We start from the raw sequence: 17,428 nt of genomic DNA, 5'->3' as shown, positions 1-17,428 counted from the left end.
TATCTCACCTTTAAAAAAAACATTTGTTTATGTCTTTTGTAGTCATATGTGGTTAATACCACGTGAAACAATGGCACACCAATGCAGTAACAATGGAGATGATGACACTTTTATAATGATACTCCGGTTATTGTAAGTGACAACGAGCTTGCTGCTGAAACAATTGTACAGCAAAAGGTAAAGGCACAGCCCTGCAATTGCCTTCTCACGCAGCTCTGGCTGGCACAAGGGCCTCCACGAGAGGGAGCTCTAGAGAATCGCTCTAAGGGGGGCTCGGACATCGTGGGAAAGCTGGGAGTTATCCCACACTTTGCCACACCACACGGGGCCTGAATGATCGACTAACTTTGCTCAACCCATTTGCGTCGCTGGGTGGACAGAGGTGGGAGGATTTAAGAAATTCTCACCACCGTTTTTTTTCAACTCCCTGCGCCGGGAGATAAAACCGGTGACCGCTGACACGCAAGTCCAATGTAGTTAATCATTGCACATTAGCAGAATGAAGGTAACTGTGTTCCTATAGGTAAATGATCATCATTTGAGTACCTAGTCAATTGTAAATATATAAATGTGTAGTGTCATCTATAAAGATATATACGGTATACACACATGTAGCTTTCGCAGAGCATTATTACAATACTTTGTTTTTCACTTCGGCTCCATTGCATTTATATTTTCTCTAAAGTTTCTCCCTTGGTTGCACAAGAACGATAGTGGCAATTTATACCTAAATGCACGTTGTGTTTTTTGTGGCTGGGTAGATTTACAGGATACTTTGCTCAGAAGCGAAATTGCATGGAGTTGATTGGGTTTTTTTGCAGGGAATTATCAGTCGAGTCTGTGACGTACGGGAAAGTAGTCTATCGCGTGACCGTTTCAGAGCAAAGCTGCCTCTGAGCAACTCAAACTTTCCAGAATTCTCTTTAAAAATATAAAATAAACCTCTTGAGCCTTTTGACCTGGCTATTTAAAATAACTTTGAAATATAATTTAAATTCCTGTGTGTATATAATACCATGTACATATATGTGCTTGTACAGACTCTGTATGAACATTATCTTTGCTCACGAATATTCTAAGCTTTCAACCAAAACTAGCTTCTCGGTCAATATTTTATTTCCATGGTTAGTGTTTAACCATTTTACAGTCTTCTTGGCTTAACAGCTTCATAGAGAGAGATATTGTTATCTATGGCAACGTTTGTCCCTGGAAATCACAGGCAAGAAGAGTATTTGCTCTTATCTGTTTACATATATTGGGTGCACAAAAGTAGAAGACCAGATATTCTTTCATAATTATTAATTGTCTAGGAATTTTGACACTATATTTCAACAGCACAAAGAAACAAAGTAATGTCACATTAAATACATCTCACTTGATAGGGGTTCACCCCTGTTGCATTTTTTTTTCATTTGGACATGTGCAAAAGGAAGAGTGAATTAAAACATTGCACGTACCATATTACTTGTGTCTTTTTGACCAACCCTCACTTGATTCACGTGAAACAAGTTATAATAACAAATACCTGGATTTGCGCTTCACTTAATAATTGGTGCCTAATAATTACCATTTGTGACTTGTCAAAGTTTGCATTTTAATAGTGTACCTTGAGTTGAGTGCAAGACTGATGTTCAGTTTTGGTTGCCGTCTTTGTCATGCGCGGTGAAGTGGCCCGCGTTCGCCGCTTGTCGCGGAGTTTCTCACGGTTCGAATCCAGCAAGCGCCTCGGGTTCACACTGTGGTGTGTTGTTCTGAACCGTAAACATGCAGGCTTCACAGTAGCTGTTAAAGATCGCCCGATGTCATGCGCAAGAGAAGGCCTATTGGTTTCCGGGCGTCATTGTCCTCATGTGTACGCTTTACCTCGCAAGCTCCTCAATTGGAATTGGCGTAGAAATCATTGCCCTCTACTGTCAAACCTTGGCAGGATCCTCCTGAAAGAGAGTCATGTGACTCAGTCTTTTCTGGGTAAATGAGTGGAGTGAATGAATACATTTACATACAAAAATGTCCTTTGGCTGTACACTAAGTTCATTTGCAATGGGTATGTTATCCTGCAATTCACTTGCCTTGTATTTTACCTTTCACCAGAAGGTCCAGAGTGTGCTGCACTGGATCATCAGGTTATAATGATATATGTGCTGGTGTGGCATCTGTTGTTCGTGACCTCTTGAGCGCATTGTGATTGCATCATTGCTCTCCTTCATTTAAACATCATCTCATTCCGCTTAAGAATATGTAACGCTCCGCACCCCAAACCTGATGCACCTTCCTGATTTACCGATTTTCAACGTGCTGTGCAACGGCATTTGCGAAGGGCTTTCGTTATTTCTTAAACCGTTATGAACTTTGTTTCAATTATGTAGGCCATATTCAACATCGAGGTTTTAAAACACAAATTTCTCAGCATTTTGAACGTGCTTGCAAATGTTTATAGACAGAATGGTGATGAAATTGTTCATTTTGGTATATACATTATCATTGAACGTGTAGTGTGTGTACACGTTTGCTATGTTTATCAGAAACATAATGCAATGGGTTTTTGGTGATGTACCTTTGGTCTGTAGGCCCGTATGGCTGATGGAAGTGGAGACCTTCAGAAGCCTGGCTGGTTCAAGGGAACAGCAGGGTAAGTCTACAACAAACATTACATTTTGTATGGAAATCAGCCAAGAATCACTGTACTGGCATAATGCTGACTGCCCGTTAATATTGGCCTACCAGTTTTTTAATCCGATATTTCTTCGTTTATTGAAAACAGTAACCATCACAAAACTCATTTGGGTTACAAATTTTGTTATTTGCAAAAATAACGATTGGTTGGTTACATTTGGAACTTAAATTAACATGTCTGGGTTCGTGACAAAAATATCACGTGCAATAAAGGTCCTAAATGTAATATGTTGGCTGTTCCTTCTTTACATCAGAACATGTTGTTATTCTCTAATAGCGATGCCAGTTTTTCCGTTGTAATTTAAATTCACATGCCTATTTGCATTGCATTGACTTACAGTAACCCCGTGTGCCTTTGACAGAAATCTTCAAAGAGGTTTGAAAATATAAAATACAACTTTTGTTTATGTAAAAAAGGTAACTTGGAGCCGCTGCCTTCCATGCTTGGAATGTGTTTAAGCACAGCGCCAAGATCAGCGGACTTGGGCAGTGCCACATTGAGACTGAGCCGTTAGCGCGTCTAATGTGGCAAGCTGACACTTCAAAGGGCGGACGTGACACTTAATTATCCAAACGTCACTCCCAGTGAGCTGTCCAATGCCTGGTCTGCACTGCTCAGGATGGGCTTGTTTGAAGGCATTAAAAAAAAAAGGTCTGCACGCTGCATGGATCGTCTGTTCAGCATTAGCATCTATATTCACTTTTGCCTCTTCTGAAATGTACCTTTTTAAAAGTCATTACAAATTTATTAAAGCACTGATTTATTTATTTAACGTTGCGTACATTTACATTTGTTACAGATGTTTGTTCGCCTTTTACCAAATCATTAGTTTTTAAATATATCATCGCAATCCGAGTCAAAAAGCACGTTGACGCAATAATAGACCCATGCATTGTTCGGTATGTTCGACCGTTGGTCATGTTCAAATGTAGGAGACTTTTAAAGTTGCTGGGTTTATGGTGAAAAATGTGTTGTAAGTTTTTCACGTTCCCATGATGGTGGTTTTATTTGCTCGATCGTCTCCTCTCCACCCGCTCGTTACCTCCTCCTCGAGTTTGCTGCATTGTGCCTGTGTCTTTATTGCAATGTGCCAGTTTGTTAATATTGCTGTTTTGTATATCTTTTTTACAGCACTGTTTTTGCCTGAACCTCTGACGCGTTCTGTTCCATTGTTGCCTGTTCCTTTGTACGGATCACTCTGCCGTTGTTGTTGTTCTGTGCCGATAGCACCACGGACCTCCCTTACAAACTCTAGTTGCGTAACTGACTAAATAGGACATTCCGTGCAACAAGTAAACATGTAATTGATTGATGTATTTATAGCAATTATCAAACGGTGAAATGTTAAAGGATGAGCATGGATGCGCCTATAATTTCAGCGTTTTTGCATTGTAACTGAATAAGTGGCGACCTGCCACACTGTTCAATGTCCCTGCAGTCGAGAGACGCTGGTCGTGTTCGTGGAGGTGCTCTGTGCACAAACGTCCATAGGATTGAATCTGTCGGTGGATGTACTGTAGCTTTGCTATGGGTATTTTTGCATAATTTTCCAGTCTCTAAATGGCTTGCAGCTGACCATAATCTCGTTTTAATTCATTTAATGTTTAAAGTGAGCTCTGCGATGACACGTCCTTGCGCAGTACTTTCCACAGAAACGGCTGGGCGTGTTTTCTGAATCTTTTGATGAGAGTGGCTCCCAAGAGGAGAAGCACTGCAACAAGGCCTCAGTGCATTCATCTCTCCATCAGAAACAACTATCTGCAGCTTATTCAGGACTCAGGATTGACACAGTGTGTGGCCCATTTAGAAGACAATTAGTCCAGTGGTGCAACCCTGCATTCTGGCAGTGTAGAGGCAGACACTTACACAGGGCTGGACGGTGGACAATTAGACACCAGTACAGCAAGTAGGTTTCTGATCTATCAGCACACTGTTGTTGTGTTTTCCTTTGGCTTCCGTGTAGATTGTCCTCTTGCACGCGCTCCTCTCACACACAACTGAGACTTTCATGGACAGATGGAGGGGCATTTTATTGGGCGCAGATCGCGGTCAGCAAATAGAGGTTTCCAGAAAGTGATCTCAACACTGGAGATTGCATTGATGAGTAAATAACTGATAAGCATCAGAACAAGTGAACCATATATATTTTTTTATTTTCCAAATAAGCCTTGAAGGTTAAATATCATGTATGTAGAAGCCCAGAATACAGCAAATGGAGAAAACATGTTTTGGTGATATAATTATGAGGCTCGTCTTATTGTATTTGCTGATTACTCTAAAAATAAAAACGATGGTATACAATGCAATACTCTAAAATGTAATGGTATGCATAAGCTCTTAATACTCATTGTAATTTGATAAATGGACAATTGAAAACGTATTACATACAATTAATCTAAAATAATCTGTATAAATATACATCACTGGTTTTTACGGTCACCCCTATTCAAGCAGCATTACATTTTGGTTTGTTGTCCTTTCCCCGCACCTCTGATTAGCACAGTTGGCTACGTACGGTGCGAAATAGGTTCAACGTACATACGACATGAGTATGCTCTCTTGTTACATGGTTACCAACAGTCCAATGGCACTTCGGGGACGCTGCCCAACCACCCTTGCCGAGGAGCACCTGGTTTACTACCTAGAAACACTTTGACGAGTCACGGTCATTTGATAAATCTCACATGACTCAGCCTTGCTCGGGGTAGGCTGGGATATCTATGGTGCAATCCATGGCTCTGGTTATACAAATCAGTATATATCAGTGCAGGAGATAAAAACACACATGTTTTGTGAACAGGAATGCCAAGTCATTACTCTACATGTTTTGTGAACTGATTGCATTTGCTCGAGATTGTATGGCAACAGTTGAGTGACTTTTTTCTTGTTGTTGACTGCCTTCTTTGGATGTTGTTGCCTGGGTTGTACTAACAATGGCGTGATTGCAAATGGGAGGGGGGCGTTTTGACCTGCTTGTGTGTCCTCCTTTTAGGCCAGATGGTGGGCTGTATGGTATCGACAGCATGCCCGACTTGCGCAAGAAAAAGCCCATTCCCCTTGTTAGCGATTTGGTGAGGCACCCCCTCCCCAGCGTCTCTTCGCAGCCTCCTGCCCCTCCTCCACCCATACTGGGAAATTAACCATGGTCGCCCGAGCCAAGTTTCAAACAAGTTTTTGGGCTCAACGCTTTCGCTCACTTAACATAACTACTTTGTTGGTTTGGAATTCACGGCCGGTTGTTATTCACTTTGCTCGCATGGTGCAGGGTCCATGAACAGCTGTGCCGGTTGTGATCCCATCTACGCAGCAAGTTATGCTAAATAACCTCTGTGTATATTTCCAACCAATTACACATTTTCTTAACTTTTCACAGATGTTCAATACCTTGCTATTGCCTAATTGCTCAGTGCTGCCCCGGTCAGCCAAAACGTTTCATGCACCACGTAACTTCTTAAACGTCTAAATTCTCAAGTGGGATATTTTTTTTTCCTTTGGAGATAAAAGGAAATCGCCTTGCATCTTTACTCGTAACGAGCACCCAACATCTCAACTGCCGCCACAAAAGCGAAACCGTTCTGCCTTCCGCAAGGCGCGCGTAGTTCTCGAGCATGGGCGAGAGTGGCATGATCCCGAGGACTGGATTTAAAACTTGCGGCAGCACGCATGGTTAATTTCAATCCCTGGCCACGGTGCTGCTGCGGTGGCAAGGAAGCGCCCGGTGTCCGCTCCTGCCTGCGTTGTGCTCATTCCCCTTCTCTCCCTTCCCCTGCTCTTGGGTCTCTCCCTCTGTCTGCCCAAAACCAGGAGAGCGGCTGTTAAGTTCTTGGATAGCATTGACAGTATGCCTGACATTAAGCCCCGACGTAAATCCCTTCCTCTGGTCAGCGACCTGGTGAGACTGACTGTGCTATTGGTTGTTCGGCCACCTGAAGCTCATTTGTATTGCATGCCCATGTCTCGTCTATTTTAAGCCACGTGAGTGCAGACTCCTGTTGAGCGCTTTGCTCGCAAACCTCAGTGTGGGGGGGGGGGGGGGGGGGGCAGGATCTGGCAGCCTAAAATGGACAGGTCGACTTTTGTTTTTGCTAATTAGTTTAGGGTTTTAACTTGCTGTGGGCTGTACCTGAAATTTGGATGAGTGCTTCTTTTGACTGCGATTGGCCTTGTTGACTAATTTCAGGTTAATTTTGTTTAACCAGGTGAGACCTTAATAGGCCAGGATAGTGTCGTTAATAAGAGTGACCACGGTCACCACAATGAAAATAATGTCTACTTTTGATGAGGATATCTGGTACTGCAGCATATGACCACATACATTAGTCTACATTGATCAAACTGTTACATTTGGTCTTTTCTAATTCAGCACAGATTATTATTACTATGCATAGAGATGCACTTCAGTCTACGAATATATTATTTGTGCAACAATGGGGGGGGGGAAATACGCTCATAAATCTAAAGTAGCATGCCCACCCTTGGCACGTTGCCTATGGCAGGCTCGTTGCCTGCATCGAGAGGGTGTTTTGCATGCGCACTTGGCTGCTAATGTGGCTTCAACTGATCTCCAGTCCGCTGTGATGTGTGCGTCACTTCACCTTTTTCCTTGGTGCCGCATTTCACCGCGTCCCACCGTGCATGTGTCCTGGTGAGCACAATGCCCACGTTATTTCACGAGCAATGCGTCCGTTGGAGGCAGAGCCAACTCGCTGACATTATTAAAATGCTGTCCCATAGCAGCATGACTCTCCATCTTCTGCTTTCTTTTCTTACCTACTTTCATCTATATGTCTGCTCACAAAACTAAAATGCCACCTGATAAGTGTTTTTTGTTGTGTCCTTAATAGGGATGTAGCCCTAATGCTGAGCTATATTCTGGTTCGGTGTACCTTTTCCCATTGACCACATATAAAAACTGTGAACTACATACCCAGTGGATTGCATACTCAATGATTTTTCCATTATGAAATGGATAACTGGTTGGTTAGTTCACAGTGCCCAAACTAGTTGACAAAAATGCCCCAAAATAGGTTGAACCAGAGTATATTAAACTGCATTAATATGCATATTTAATTGCACAAAGTGTTTTGGTACTTGAGTTTATTTTTAAATGCTCGATTGAACTAAACTTTATACATGTTGCTTAGCGGGTTCAGGCTGGTGCGCATGATGTAAGATCGATGTCCTTGCAATAGTCGAAGTGTATAGAGTACATGTACTGCTTTACTCACGTGCAATAACATATTGTAATTTTTTTGTATGCAACCATACCATGAACTCAGGCAATGGTAAGTGTACACAATGTTTTTCACAACTAGAATTAAGTTATTCTTTCTGTGGGTCAAAAGGTTGCCAATTTACTGACCTTTTCTTGTGGAATTTTTAAGTTTCAGGTTTATTGGTTTTCATTTTTATTCTTCAAAATATGAACACTGGTCTGTTTCTCCCAATTGTAAATGTTTTGCCAACATATTTAACCTCACGGGATCCTGTAATTCTTACATCTGTCTTGTGCAGATTTTGGTTTGTCGCTCCTGGTACTTTTGGTTAACGTGAATGAAAGTCACTTAACAAGTCGTTTTTCGCAGTCAATATTATGATTCATAATTATTTTTGGGTTGGGCCACATAACGATCTGTACACAAATGCTATATTTGGTTGGGAAAATTTTTCTGCAACTTACCAGCGAGCCGAGACAAAAAATAATTTGCACATTTAAACGCTTGCAAACAAGTGGTGGTAATTACGGTTTTTTTGGAGGTCTTCACGACACAATGTTGGCCACATGGGGCTTTCCCTCAAAAAATCAATTATGAATCCTCAATGAAAGTAAACATTTACTTGGTGACCTTCCTTGGTTTTTTGACATCCATCACCCATGCGGTAATAACAGTGAAATGCCTCACTTGTCACCTGTGGCTCTCGGCTGATTCAACTTTCCTTCTGCAGTCCATTGCAGCCATGCAGAGGAAAGCAGGCCTGGCCTCGGCGTTGGCCTACAGGGCCTCTCTCAACGATGAGGACTTGGTGAGCACATTCCCTCATAATTCCCAATGGACAGTACAGTTTGGTGAAGGATGACTGTTGTCTCTATCAGGGCAGAGCCACACTAAATATATAAACTATACCCATGTGTTTAATCATGCAACGTTGAAAGCCAAAAGATAATTTTAACGAAGCATTACACCGAAAGAACCAAAGAATAAGAAGTATTACATGTGATATAAAGCTATGCAAGTTAGACGTGGATTGCACCAATGTGCCATCAAATGCCTGTTGACCACATTGTTGTGCTCTAGAAGGCGCATGTCTACAAAAAGGCATTGCAAGCCCTCATCTATCCCATCTCCTGCACCACACCGCACAACTTCGAAGTGTGGACGGCCACCACCCCCACCTACTGCTACGAGTGCGAAGGCCTGCTGTGGGGCATCGCACGCCAGGGCATGAAGTGCAAAGAATGTGGGGTCAAATGCCACGAAAAGTGCCAGGATCTCCTCAATGCAGACTGCTTGCAACGTGAGTGGACCCTCAGAGGGGGGATGATCCTGAACACGTTATTTTCTTCCGGAAAGTTTATGGGGAGTCGGGTTTTTTTTTATCTGTGCAGAAGTCAGGAAATCCTAGAACAATATTCACAGGACAAATTGATTGTGTGTCAAATCATGACCAGGTTTATGAAATTATTTGTAATTGTTAATTACACTTTTGTGAATTTTGTCGTGGGTTAAAGGCTAATGTCCCGTGGCTATATTAATCAATATTGACCCAAATCCTCTGTGAGATGATGGTAATTCTGGTGTCATATCTTCATGTTTAGGCTTGAAAAACGATTTCCCCACAGTGAAGAGTCCACAGATCATTATATGTACCAATTTAATTCGCGATTATTTTTATTTGTGACATTTCGGTGAATTCACTCATAAACTGAGTACAAAAACCTCCCGTTATCCATGATACACAACTGTGTGTGTGTTTTACTGTCGGTGGCTGCTCTCTCCTTCTCACATTGTCTGTAAAATTGCATATTATAGGAATGGGCAACCTTCAGATAATGGGAATAATCACTGATCAGACTGATCCAGCAGGAAACAGGGGTGACGCTTTCGATGGGCTAAGCTAAGGGGAATTATACTTCTAATGATGTGAATCTTTATGGGAGGGTTTTTTTGTTTATAACTGACACAGATTTTTGTTTTTACATACAAGGCATTGCATTGCCTGCTCATTCTGTTTCCAATTCTGTCAGGATAGAAGAGATGCAATGTGCCACATCCCAGTATTTAATGAATACTGTTTGTTTACTGTTGGCTTGCTAATCTGAATGTTTGATGTAATTAAAAATCATTAAGTTCACATTCTTAGCAAAGGAACAAACATGCTGCCTTGTAGACTTAATGAGATTACAGTATTCAGATGTTTAAAAAGGTTAACCTCTTTAAACAATTACAATAATACAACTGATCAAAGTTAAAATGCATTCTTTAAACAAATAAATTATTTCATAAATAATGAAGTTATCCTAATATAAAAAGCAAGAGTTTTACAGCTGAACTTGCTTTGGCCTGATCTCAAAAGCTGGGGAAAAAACTCAACACATGTTTCAATAACACTGCCATACAGATACAAAAAAATCATGTTATTGAAGACATTTCAGAAAATGGCCCTCTTTCATAGCACATCCTGATGAACAGTTTTTGTTATAAAATTGGAGGCAGTTGTGTTTGATGTGGACTAGCAGGCTTTACTTAGGTTATCGCACAATAGGCCATCACTGAGTATTCTTGCCCCAGCATAAAGTTCATCTTGTGTGTCAGCCCAAGAATACCTGGCATTGCGTCACAGCAAATTACTTCTTTAGTATTAAAGATAGCATTCTGTGAAGCATTGTACAGGGCCAGGTGTGACATATGTGGTGCCGTGGACGAACAGAAATGTTTGTTTGCCAAGGAGGTCTCCTATGGGGTCATCCAAGGAGCCACCAGTGTTGCTGGGATAAGCAGGGAGGGGGTGCAGGTGGTCTTTGTTTGTGTTTATTTTTCTCTCTGTCTTTTTCCCTGTATCTCGTTCTTTCTCCATTTGTAAAGCTTTGGCACTCCTTAAATTGTTGGTGTCCTCAAATCCCTGTTCCCTGGGTGGGCACCCTGATCACCCACCCATTTAGGCCAGGCCTGGTATAGACTGTAAAGACCCTGTAACAATCTGCTATGAACAATGTTTTTAACCTTGAAATCAAAGCCAGAATTAGTCAAACTTACCCTCAATTATATATTTTAAAAAAATAATTGATATAATTGTATCAATTATATATGTAGATATTATTAATCATCTACAATTACAAAAGTATCACATTTCTGGCTGGGTGGCACAGTGGAAGAGCCATAATAGAGGTTTTTGCGTTAGAAGAACGCTTGACTCAAAACTAGACGGTGCAGATCTCCACGAAGGATTATTGCCTTGGCCTATTATCTATGCAGGGAAGATAAAATGAGAACCTTTTGTGAGAATTCAACAGTTGTCTTGGGAAATACAGACCTTCATTGAGCAATTAAAATTGTGATCACTAAGTAAAGACGATAATCAGAGATGAGCTTTTCCCAACGCTTGTTTAAGCATTGAGACACTTTGAAATGTGATAAGTAAATTCGTTGATTGATTCATGAATTGACTGATTAATTATGCAATAAATGTTTATTGACTCTCTGTCTCTTGCTCTTATAGGCGCCGCCGAAAAGAGCTCGAAGCACGGGGCAGAGGACCGCACGCAAAACATCATCATGGCCATGAAGGACCGCATGAAGATCCGCGAGAGGAACAAACCTGAGATCTTTGAGCTGATCCGAGAGGTGTTTTCAGTGGCCAAGCAGGCCCACGCCCAGCACACCAAGTCCGTCAAGCAGAGCGTGCTGGACGGCACTTCCAAGTGGTCTGCAAAGCTCACAATCACTGGTGCGTGACTTCTTGAGGGACAGAAAGAGGGAAAAACATGAATGAGAGAATATCCAATTCAAACTCCGAGGATGATGAGTAAGTTAGCTTGGGTAGAACGTATCAACAGAAGGGATCATAGCTGAGGGTTAGGAATAATGACTGAGTGGCAGCCTAGGAATGGAACGCTCGTGTGCAGGTGGCAAGGTGGATTGTTACATCGCATGATCGTGAGAGGGGGTGGGTTGACCAAGACTGATGATAATCGTGATGACTCTTTGAGGCCGAGCCAAGAGAGTTGCTGGCCCCATACAGAACATGTGCAATGTCTGTCTGGAAAATAATGTGTGGGCCTGCTTTTATGTTTAGCAGAAACTACTTTTCTTGCCAATAATCAACAGAATTTTTTTAGTTTAGAAATATTATGAGGATTTTTGCATAATGTTGGTGGTAACTACCTTTCTGATATTGCATTAATTAGACCCTGCTGTGCTTTAGGTAATGCAGTTAAAATGTCACTCAGCCTTGATTGAGACAATTAAAATACAGAATAAAATTAATGGAAAATGTTAAATTGAATGACAGACAATTAAATGAAAATGTAATTCCGTTAAACCTTCGATGTTTAAAGGTAGATTTCCAAACATTAAAATCTCTGCTGCATTGGAACCCTGCTGGTTTCCATCATGGCAGTGTATTCCCCACAAGTATCTGCTATACTACTTTTCCAAATCAGTGCTTGCCCTAGTATTTTGCTTGTTATTTCTTTTTTCAAAATTACACCTTTCTCACCCGAAACAATCTCGCTATTTCAATCCATACACTTTGTGAAGTGAGACTTTTGCATTCTTGTACCCTTTCCATCTTTTGTGCGTGTATTTTGTCTTTGGTATCTCCAGTCGTGAGTGCACAGGGTTTACAAGCCAAAGACAAGACGGGTTCCAGCGATCCCTACGTCACGGTGCAAGTTGGAAAAACGAAAAAACGGACGAAAACCATCTATGGCAACTTGAACCCAGTGTGGGATGAGAAATTTCATTTGTGAGTTTTTAAAGCACGCGGTTTTCGTGGCTCACTGTATTAAAACCTTTAACGCTGGGTTTTCAAATGACACTTCGAATTATAGTACCCGTGTTTGGTACTGATAACACAAAAAATACACTTAAGCCTACAATTCTATGATAACAATAATTATATGTATAAAATGTAACTTCAATAAAATAATACACCTGAGGGCTTTTTTTTAGTTATTAAAGTAACCTCAGTATATTCCATGTTGAAGATTGCAAGCAGTAGGGGATACGACCACTGGGAAATGAGCTATGAGGCATCAGTCTTGAATTTGAGTCATACTGCTGCTGTCTTGTATTCTTTTTTAAATAACTTTCAAAAATAAAATAAACTGGTAAAATATTATTACAGTTGGCCTCTATCATAAATGTTCATGGCACGGCAATCAAAACTATTTTTTTGTTCAATTCTCATAGCTGAAATTTTGCCAAATCAGGAAAAAGTAAATTTAGTGTGATTTTTTTTTTGTGCAGTGAGTAGTTTCTAGGCTGAAACCATCAAATGTGCCACAGACGAGAACGTTGGTTTAATCAGAAGTGACGGAGAACTGCATTTGAACCCAAGATCTCAGTGGTGTCTGCTCAGGCGGCCTCTTGACTCCTATCCCACCTGGCCACCTTTACCTATGCAAATTAATCATACTTTCCCATGAATTTCCACCATTATTTTTGCCCTGTGTAATAAAAAAAGAGTAACCAAATGTTCGGCAGCAGCAGTTGTAATTAAAGTTGCACAAAATTCCTGTGCGAGGATATGTAAGTCTCCTTATGAAGCACTATTTTCCAAGTCATCTTTTCTCATATTAAACAGAGCTGTGCATTCCCAGTCAGAACCTCGGAATTTAATTTTATAATTTTTTCATCACGTAAAAAATTGTGTGCTTTCCAATTTCAAAGCATTTTTAAGAGCAGGCTGTACAAAATACGTTGATTCAAGTTGTTTTTACCTTTTGGAGGAGTTTCTCTGACAGCTTAAACTATCCCAATGTAATTACGTGCACTTGTATTTTTATGTTGTTTGTTTTCATGCAATTACAATAATAATGCCATTTATAATGGGCACAATTTTATTTTCCGCGGCACATGAATATGGCTGGGGCTCTTGAGGTGGGAAAGCTAAACTGGGCGTCGCTCACAATCCTGGAGGCAGAGACGGGGCCATTTAAGTGTCTCTTAAAAGTCAGCGTGGGTTGAATTCTGCGAATTGTACGTCAGTTTTAAAAAAGGAAATAGCATTACTATGGCTGTGGCATTTAGTCCATTATATTCTTATTTTTATTCCCACATGGCTGAGAGAAAATCGTAAAATGCCCCAGAAACCCGAAATTTTAAAGTGCACAGCATCTAACAACTCGATGTTAACTCGGGCATACCAGGTCTGTTTTCCTGTCTGTCAATGCTCTTTGGATACTAACACACTATGGATTACCACATTCAGCAATTATTCGCTACAACGGATTTGGCACCGAGGCATTATTAATCATTTGTGATGATGTTTTGAGGATGGTGCAGGGGGGTGTTGTTTAAATGTTTCCGTAACATTTTAAATTGGACATTAAAGTTGCCTTTGAGCATAGTGTATGCCAATCAGGATTGACTTCCTTAGCTTTTGACTAATAAGGTTTTTGAATATATTATTTTAAAGTCTATTAATGTGAGCACAACTGTATGTCTCCTCTTTTAAGAGCTAGCCATGTGTGTTACTTCAGACATACCTAAAACAAGCTCCGCATATTGTAAGATATAATTACAGAGCCGAGCGAAATGTAATCCACGTGCGTTTTTAGTCACGCGATGGGCAATGGACACCAACATTTTTCAGAACAGTTCTGACGACGGAGGAAATCGTGTGGTCCTCCTCCCTGTGCCCACGTAGCGAGTGCCACAACTCGTCGGACCGAATCAAGGTCCGCGTGTGGGACGAGGACGACGACATCAAGTCGCGCGTCAAGCAGCGGCTCAAGCGGGAGTCGGATGACTTCCTGGGTCAGACGATCATCGAGGTCCGCACGCTGAGCGGCGAGATGGATGTCTGGTACAACCTCGGTACGCACGCGCAAACGCACTACACTGGCACAGGATTCTGCTGGTTGTGTTTAGTTTGTATGTGTGTATGTTGAGCTTCTTTGGCGACCTACGTAGCACCTCCAGTTAGCTTGGTTGGCTACGTACGGTGCGAAAGAAGTTCAACATACATTCTCTAAAAGAAAATATTGCACCCACAAAGTGGTACCTACTTTATTGACCCAGAGGGATGATGGGCTGACTCAATCCCCATCCTGGAGCCGAACTCGCAATCTTCCGCGTACGAACTGCTTGCTCTGCCGTTTAAAAAACATGACATTGCTCTTCCAGACCGGATATATATATATTTTCAGTATGAAAAATAATATCTTTGGGATATAGAGGATGCAGTTCGTGGACAGTTCAGTAATATACTGCGCATTGCACAACTGGTCATCACCATTAAAAAATAATCCAGTTTCATTTGCCCCCCCGTACAAAGTGAGTCGACTACGATTTCTCACTGTACCACTTACTCAATTATATTAGCAGCCTCTACCACTGCTTTATGCCTATTGTAACATGTTGTTAATGTAACATGTTGTTAATGTAACATGTTAATGTAACATGTTAATGTAACATGTTGTTAATGTAACATGTTGTTAATGTAACATGTTGTTATTGTAACATGTTAATGTAACATGTTATTAATGTAACATGTTGTTATTGTAACATGTTGTTAATGTAACATGTTGTTAATGTAACATGTTGCTAATGTAAGATGTTGCTCCCGATGGCCGTGGTGGCAGCGCGTCAATGGCTCATCGTCTTAGTGTAGAGATGTCGCAGCGGTGTCAACGAGCCCTAAACTGCCGCAGAGTGAACAGTGGTGACGTAGATACGCATCTAAGCCACCCATATATGCAAAAGGAAACAAAATCTCCAGTCACCGTTGGTTTTGACCACAATGAGAATGGAGTGCCAGGAAAGATTATGAATGATTACACCTTTGGTGTGTGGAGGGTTACCTGCTGCGAGTCGTCCTGAACGTGGTCCTGAACATGGGAGGCACCGTGCTCCTGTGTGCACGGTTTCACCCATGGGTAGTTGCGATTGCCATAACCAAAATGTGTTGCCACTTTCACATTGCCTCCAGAAAAACATTACCCAGGTGGGGGGGGGGGGAGGGGAATTCCTCTACAGTTTTGTGTCCAATTCCACATGCCCAAGTGATGTTGTGCTGGTTGTGCACAGTTATGTATTGTTTCTCTAAGGAGACTTGCAGTCCGGAGGTCACCGGTTCAATCCCTCAGCATCTCGGCTGCAACAGTGGGCAGGTGTCATCAATACCGCCCCCACCCCCCAAGCCTTGTCAACCGAGTAGTATTAACGGGAATGCCACAGTGAGCCGATTGGCAGATCACACGTGGTAGGGAAAAGTGTGGATTCTCGTACCTTTCCAAGTCGTCTGGCTGGCATGGACGGTGGGAGATGGGACCAGTGGCACAGTGGTTAGTTGACGGCACTATGCACCTGGTGTCCTAAGTTTGATTCCCAGCCGCGGCTAACATCAGTGGAGAATGATGTCCGAACCGGTTCTGTTTAATCAACTGACACTAACCGGCTTGGTGAAGTATGGTCAAACAAATCCCTTGACCCACACAGAGTGGACAGAACTTCATTGAGCAGTAGCATTACAAAGTGCTGTAATGTAGTAATATTGTTATTTACAGTGGAAATGTAGAGTTTAATGTTAATAACTATAAAATCCATTCATATTAACCAACACAAGAAAATCCATTCGTGAACTCTCTCCAAAATCATTATGCTGAAAATGGTGACAAACGTAAGGGGGACAGTCAGCATTGATATAGAGGTACCTATCTATAAAATTCAGTTGCTAGGTTCTGTTACTATCCCTTTTCAAATGTATCTTCTGTTAAGCCACAGGGCTCATTGGTGTGTTGGGACAGATATGAAACTATAAAGAATCTCCATACATTTTGACTTAAAACTTTCGTGACTGCAGGAATTAATAATAATAATTATTATTGTTTTCTATCTACGTGACTTTACCGAAAGAACCGAATAATATCTACATACACTTCATGTTCAGTTCTTACAATGCATTGGTCACCGCCTGTATGCAGCCTCGGGCTAAGACACAAGTAAGATCAAACAATGTACATGTTCCCCCTAGTTGGTGACGCACATGGCCTCAAGCAATATGTACAAAAGCACCATGAATAAAATCATAATACAGAGAGATAAGTTTAATTGTTTAAAAGAGACAACTGACTTCAAACGTATAACGTAATGGAATCAATTCGTTTCCTTGTCGAATGTGCCTTTCCCTGGCAACGTATGTAATGTAGGTCAGCCACTGATTTTATTAAACATAAAATTATTATTCGTAGTTGCTTGTGCCGTAAAACCTCTCAAATCCAAACAAGTAAACCGGAATTTGGGATAAGCCACATAGGCTATCGAAATCTAGATAGAAATAACCAAAACACTCAAGCACTGTTTACGTGCTAATTGAGCTGCACGTGGTAGGATGTGATGTTCTGTCGCCATTCCCATTGCATAATTCTACCATAAAGCTCTCATCTAACCATGTGTAGGAAATTCTACATACACTTAGCAATATAAAGTATAATGGGCTGCCAATTGTAATATATATTTCTAAAGCTATATAGTGATCTGTTATATGGAATTTAGTGAATCATTAAGCCCCCTTTGTTTATAAAGTTTC

The 17,428-nt window shown here is 41.3% G+C and overlaps 1 protein-coding gene across 18 annotated transcripts in view; it reads left to right on the top strand.

Moving 5' to 3' along the window:
- The window catches only part of UNC13B (unc-13 homolog B), a 189,003-nt gene that overhangs the window by 115,584 nt on the left and 55,991 nt on the right, over positions 1 to 17,428 (top strand). For 8 of the 18 annotated variants that reach the window (XM_076066781.1, XM_076066777.1, XM_076066779.1 and 5 more), the window contains 8 exons: positions 2,092 to 2,123; positions 2,568 to 2,629; positions 5,667 to 5,745; positions 8,621 to 8,698; positions 8,971 to 9,190; positions 11,393 to 11,620; positions 12,499 to 12,640; positions 14,546 to 14,715. In XM_076066781.1, coding sequence (XP_075922896.1) covers positions 2,092 to 2,123; positions 2,568 to 2,629; positions 5,667 to 5,745; positions 8,621 to 8,698; positions 8,971 to 9,190; positions 11,393 to 11,620; positions 12,499 to 12,640; positions 14,546 to 14,715 — 1,011 coding nt within the window. Of the gene's footprint in view, positions 1 to 2,091; positions 2,630 to 5,666; positions 5,798 to 6,478; positions 6,550 to 8,620; positions 8,699 to 8,970; positions 9,191 to 11,392; positions 11,621 to 12,498; positions 12,641 to 14,545; positions 14,716 to 17,428 lie in introns of those variants that run through there. The other 10 variants (XM_076066785.1, XM_076066789.1, XM_076066784.1 and 7 more) reach the window with 4 other exon arrangements.

The sequence above is a fragment of the Petromyzon marinus genome, chromosome 13, assembly GCF_048934315.1.
Source record: "Petromyzon marinus isolate PM22_M1 ecotype Great Lakes invasive population chromosome 13, UKy_Petmar_22M1.pri1.0, whole genome shotgun sequence".
NCBI lineage: Eukaryota > Metazoa > Chordata > Hyperoartia > Petromyzontiformes > Petromyzontidae > Petromyzon > Petromyzon marinus.
Note: the sequence above shows the minus strand (reverse complement) of the source record. Positions and strands in the feature narration are given on the sequence as shown.